This window comes from Amblyraja radiata, chromosome 4, assembly GCF_010909765.2.
Source record: "Amblyraja radiata isolate CabotCenter1 chromosome 4, sAmbRad1.1.pri, whole genome shotgun sequence".
NCBI classification, from domain to species: Eukaryota; Metazoa; Chordata; class Chondrichthyes; order Rajiformes; family Rajidae; genus Amblyraja; species Amblyraja radiata.
This window is the reverse complement of record NC_045959.1, coordinates 109,664,268-109,670,267: the sequence shown is the minus strand read 5'-3', so window position 1 is coordinate 109,670,267 and position 6,000 is coordinate 109,664,268. Positions and strand designations below refer to the sequence as shown.

The 6,000-nt window shown below is 55.9% G+C and overlaps 1 protein-coding gene across 5 annotated transcripts in view; it reads right to left on the bottom strand.

Moving 5' to 3' along the window:
• Positions 1-2,196: 2,196 nt before the first annotated feature.
• slc4a2 (solute carrier family 4 member 2) overlaps positions 2,197-6,000 on the bottom strand; it is a 203,860-nt gene continuing 200,056 nt past the window's right edge. For 2 of the 5 annotated variants that reach the window (XM_033020208.1, XM_033020209.1), the window contains exons 23-24: positions 4,723-4,896; positions 2,198-2,997 (exon numbers count right to left, since the gene is read on the bottom strand). In XM_033020208.1, coding sequence (XP_032876099.1) covers positions 2,917-2,997; positions 4,723-4,896 — 255 coding nt within the window. In that variant the 3' untranslated portion in view covers positions 2,198-2,916. Of the gene's footprint in view, positions 2,998-4,722; positions 4,897-6,000 lie in introns of all 5 variants that reach the window. The other 3 variants (XM_033020210.1, XM_033020207.1, XM_033020211.1) reach the window with 3 other exon arrangements.

The window sequence follows — 6,000 nt, the reverse complement described above, 5'->3', positions numbered from 1 at the left end:
ACGAACATTATACAACGACAGACCTGTCCCCACCGATACTGTACCCGTGTTATACAACGACAGACCTGCTGTACTGGACACGTCGATTTCATTAATGAAATACTTGTTGCTTCTTCTAGAAAATGATTTTTATACCGATCATTCAAGGTGAACACCTACAGTACAAAATATACAGGATAACAAAAAGATCACTTGGATTTTAACTAGAAATCTAAAGTCAGTGACATTGGTTTGTATAAATAGAAAATTTAATAATCTGATGAAGTCACGGAACATTCTGGGGAGGCAGGGTGGAGGGGAGTGGGGGGGGCAGGGTGGAGGGGAAAGGGGGGCAGGGAGTGGGGGGGGGCAGGGTGGAGGGGAGTGGGGGGGGGCAGGGTGGAGGGGAGTGGGGGGGGGGGCAGGGTGGAGGGGTAAGGGGGGCAGGGTGGAGGGGAAAGGTGGGCAGGGTGGAGGGGAGTGGGGTAAGGGGGGCAGGGTGGAGGGGAGTGGGGTGTGGGGGCAGGGTGGAGGGGAATGGGGGGGGGCAGGGTGGAGGAAGTGTGGGCAAGGAGGGCAGGGTGGAGAGGGAATGGGGGGGGGGAGGGTGGAGGGTAATGGGGGGGGGCAGGGTGGAGGGGGTGGGGGCAGGGAATGGGGGGGGCAGGGTGGAGGGGAATGGGGGGGGCAGGGAGGGCAGGGTGGAGAGGGAATGGGGGGGGAGGGGGAGGGTAATGGGGGGGGCAGGGTGGAGGGGAGTGGGGGCAGGAATGGGGGGGGCAGGTGTGGAGGGGAGTGTGGGCAGGGAGTGGGGGGGGCAGGGTGGAGGGAGTGGGGGCAGGGGGGCAGGGTGGAGGGGAGGGGGCAGGGAGTGGGGGGCAGGGGAGGGGAATGGGGGGCAGGGTGGAGGGGAATTGGGGGGGGGGCAGGGTGGAGGGGAATGGGGGGGGGAGGTGTGGAGGGGAATTGGGGGGGGGCAGGGTGGAGGGAGTGGGGCAGGGAATGGGGGGGCAGGGTGGAGGGGAGTGGGGGCAGGGAGTGGGGGGGGGGGCAGGGTGGAGGGGAATTGGGGGGGGGGCAGGGTGGAGGGGAGTGGGGGCAGGGAATGGGGGGGGGCAGGGTGGAGGGGAGTGGGGGCAGGGAGTGGGGGGGGCAGGGTGGAGGGGAATGGGGGGGGCAGGGTGGAGGGGAATTGGGGGGGGGCAGGGTGGAGGGGAGTGGGGGGGGGGCAGGGTGGAGGGGAGTGGGGGGGGTAGGGTGGAGGGAAGTGTGGGGCAGGGGTGAGTGGGCGAGTGCTTGCCCATGTTTGACCCGTCACTGGAACCCCCCCGTCGGGACAGATTGGCAGCGCAACACGTTGTTCTCTGGGAGACACGGTACAAATGTGTGCAGGTGAAAGGTCTGCCCATGAATCCGTTGAGTCAGACGGCTGGAACTCTGCTCACACCTACTGGTGGACGTTTTAACCCAGCTAGCTGCTGCTCTGGACATGTTTGGTTCTGAATTTGGATTTACATTCGTGCTTCCTCTGGACGGGTTGCTCCCAGCCTGAGTTGACTCTGACCGTGAGGAGACACCCCCTCCACCCACCCTGAAATGGGTAACTCAGCCCACTCCTAATCAATGAGCCTCACCCATCTTTGGCAAGTTTTGACCCGTTTTACGCAGACCAAGACTTCCTCTTCGCCCCCATTTCTGTCCTGGGAGTACGGTGCAATGTGGATGGTCCCGACCTGAAACGCAGTCTGTCCATTCCCTCCACGGATGCTGTCTGACCCGCTGTGATCCTCCAGCACTTTGTGTTTTGCTTAAGATTCCAGCATCTGCAGTTCCTCGCGTCTCTGCTGGAAATACATGTCCAGGAGGCTTGACACTGTCCACAACAGAGACCTCACGGCAAGTAGCAGCTCTGCTCCCTGGAGATTGGAGGGGGAGTGTTTCCCCCAGACGAGCCCAGCGGTGAACTGGCACAGAGGCGATAATCGGGGGGGGGGGGGGGGGGGGGAGGGCATCTGGACCCTGGTGTGGGGATAGTTGGATCTTGGCAACCTGACAATGGTGGCACCTCGATGGTGGCATGTGGGAGTTAGAGGGGCATGTGAGAGGGTGTGCGGTGGGGGAGGGGGGGTGAGGTCGTAGCAGGGGTCAAGGGGTAGGTGAGAGGGCAGAGTGGGGTAGGGGTGACAGGTGGATGGGGGAAGGAGTGGGGCTGATGGATGGGAGGGGGCAGGAGTTGACGAGGAAGGGGTTGGGGGGGGAAGGGGGAAGTGATGGGTGGGAGTGGACAGGGGGTGCCGGAGGTTGAAGAGTAGGGACTGTCTCAGGGAGTGTGTGGGACATCCCTGGGCCCAGCTTGGTCTGCGAGTCCCCACGCCACACATCTCCCCCCCCCTCCCACAGTGAAGCTTGTGGGGCAGCTGTAGGCTCTGTGTCTCAGTGACTCCTCCCCGGGTTCCTGGGTATGAGCCAATCTGCGCTGAGCTGAGCTGCGCTGCGCTGAGCTGGGGAGGATTCCCTGGTTTGTGAGCTGTGGTCCCACCGGCACCGTCCCCACACCACCGGGACCCTCAACGCCCACGGGGAGGGGGAGGGGGTGGATGGGCTGTGGTGGAGCTCGGACCAATCATGGCATATTGGTATGGCACTGAACAAGGTGGGCATGGTGGCACTGGCAGATAGATGTTGGACAGACAGAGGTTGATACTGGTAGGTGGTGATATTGAAAGATGGCAGATGTTGATGTTGACGGGACTGCTGTTGATGGGGACAGATGTTGATGGAACAGATGTTGAGATTGACAGGTGTTAATGAGCGTCTGTTGCCGGGTCAGATGCCGACTGGACAGATGTTGACAGGACAGATTTTCGCGGGACAGATGTGGGCTGACTCCTCCATTCCTGCCCGGCTTCAGTGTGGATCAGAGTTGGTTTGGTGGCTTCACACGGGCATCGAGAGTTCGTCATATTCATCCAGCCCCTCCTTCTCATCGAACGTGGGCTGTGCGTCATCTGCATCCAGCTGTGGGCGGGGGGGGGAAAGGTGGTAAGTCGGGGACGGTGGCACGGGGGGGGGGGGGGGGTCACAGGGGGTGGGGGGTCACACACATCCCTCCCCCTGTAACCCCACCTCTGCTTCCAATACGCCACACAGAGTCGCATGGCACAGAAACAGGCCCTTCAGCCTAACACATCCATGCTGGCTGGAGGCTCCTGCTCCTGACTGATGACACTGTCAACTCTCTACAATACTACCATCTCTGCTCCACTCACTTCCAACAATAGACGATCATTGGTTGGTCAGGACTTTCATATGAAGAAAGACTGGATAGACTTGGCTTATACTCGCTAGAATTTAGGAGATTGAGGGGGGATCTTATAGAAACGTACAAAATTCTTATGGGGTTGGACAGGCTAGATGCAGGAAGATTGTTCCCGATGTTGGGGAAGTCCAGGACAAGGGGTCACAGCTTAAGGATAAGGGGGAAATCCTTTAGGACCGAGATGAGAAGAAACTTTTTCACACAGAGAGTGGTGAATCTCTGGAACTCTCTGCCACAGAGGGTAGTTGAGGCCATATTGGCTATATTTAAGAGGGAGTTAGATGTGGCCCTTGTGGCTAAAGGGATCAGGGGGTATGGAGAGAAGGCAGGTACGGGATACTGAGTTGGATGATCAGCCATGATCATATTGAATGGCGGTGCAGGCTCGAAGGGTCGAATGGCCTACTCCTGCACCTATTTTCTATGTTTCTATGTATTGGTTCATCTGTTCTAATCTGGGCAGCATTTATTGTTGACCCACACCCCTCCCTTCTGAGAACTGTTAAGTTTAGTTTGGGCAAACAGCACGGAAACAGGCCCTTCGGAAGGGTGGCCAATGAATGCTGCTTTCTCCCGTCCCCCCCACCGAGTCCACACCAACCACCGATCACCCACGTTCATCGTTATCCCACTATCACATCCACTCCCTACACTCTCGGGCAATTTACAGAGGCTGCAGACCCACACATCCTTGGTGATGTGGGAGGAAACCGGAGCACCCGGAGGAAACCCACGCCATCACCGGGAGAACGTGCAGACTCCACACAGACAGCACCCGAGGGCCAGCGCAGCGAGGCAGCAACTCTACCAGAGTGAGAATCTCACGGCACTCTTGTTGGATAAGGCTGGCATCACCACGTTTTGGGTCGAGACCCTTCAAATAGCATCTGCAGTTCCTTGTGTCTCTGACTTCCTAGTGATACACTTTTGCACACTTTTGGACATAAACATAGAAGATAGGTGCAGGAGGAGGCCATTCGGCCTTTCGAGCCAGCACCGCTATTCATTGTGATCATGGCTGATCGTCCCAAATCAATAACTCGTGCCTGCCTTCTCCCCATATCCCTTGATTCCACTAGCCCCCAGAGCTCTATCTAACTCTCTCTTAAATCCATCCAGTGACTTGGCCTCCACTGCCCTCTGTGGCAGGGAATTCCACAAATAACTATAATTAACAATGAATTCAGTCTGGGAGCGGTCTCGACCCGAAATGTCACCTATCCATGTCCTCCAGGGATGCTGCCTGACCCGCTGAGTTACTCCACCACTGTGTGTTCTACACAAGGTGCCAGCATAGCAGTTCCTTGTGTCTAGGGTGAATCTCTTCTGCACCCTATCCAACTTAATGACGCCCTTCGGTCGTCCGCTTGCCCTCATGGTTACCTTTACTTAACCCCGTCCCATTCTGCCGCGGGGACACTTACACATTTCAGCTCTCGATCCGTGAAGATCCTGGTGAGTGCGAACATCTTCACGGGAACGGTGAGGATGAGCACGAAGGGAAAAGCGAGCGAGGCCACAGTGGACATGACGGCCCAGAGAACGGCCAGGCAGAAGACCTGGACGATGGTGTACAAGTGCATGCGCAGTGTCTTCACCTGGGATGGAACACAGAGCATATAACAGTACAGCACAGGAACAGGCCATTCAGCCCACAATATCCGTGTGAAAAACATGATGCCAACACCAACTCTTATCTACGTGCACATAACCCATATCTCTCCATTCCCTACATATCCAAAAGTCTCTTAAATGCCACTAATGTATCTGCTTCAACCACCAGGCATTCACCACTCTCTGTGTAAAAAAAACTTGCCCAACACATCCCCTTTAAACTTTCCCACTCTCACCTTAAAGCTCTGCCATCAAGTATTTGACTTTACTCTCCTGGGATAAAGGTCCTATCTGTCTACCCTTTCTATGCCTCTCAAAATGTTATATACTTCCATCAATGTTTCTCTGAAACCTCTGGCGTGCCAAGTCTGATTCAAAAAAATCATCCGTCTGACCAACCTCTCCCTGTCGCCAATAGCCCCAAGTCGAGGCAACATTCTGGTAAACCTTCCTTCCTTCCTTCCTTCTCCCCGCCTCCCCCCATCAGTCTCCTCCTTTTGCCTTTCTTCTCCCCGCCTCCCCCCATCAGTCTGAAGAAAGGTTTTGGCCCGAAACGTTGCCTATTTCCTTCGCTCCATAGATGCTGCTGCACCCGCTGAGTTTCTCCAGCATTTTTGTGTACATTCTGGTAAACCTCTTCAGCACCCTTTCTAAAGCTTCCACATTCTCCCTGCAATGGGGCGACTGGAATTGCATACTCCAAATGTGACCAAGCAATGTCCTATAAAGCTGCATTATATCTTCCTGACTCTTGTACTCAATGCCCAATGAAGGTAAGCATACCGTACGCCTTCTTCACCACTTTATCTACTTGTGCTGCCACTTTCAGGGAGTTAATCCCTAAGATCCCTCTGCACATCAATGCTGTTAAGGATTATGCCAATAGTTGTACATTTTCCCCTTACATTTGATGTACCACGGTGCAACGCCTTACACTTGCGTGGACTCTAGTTTGGATCTGCCATATCTATGCCCATTTCCGTAGCTGACCTATATCCCGCTGTATACTCTGACAGCCTTGCTCACAGTTCGTGACCCATTGGTCAGTCGGCAACCAGCCAAGCCCAGTGCGACTCCGGCGCTCTTAA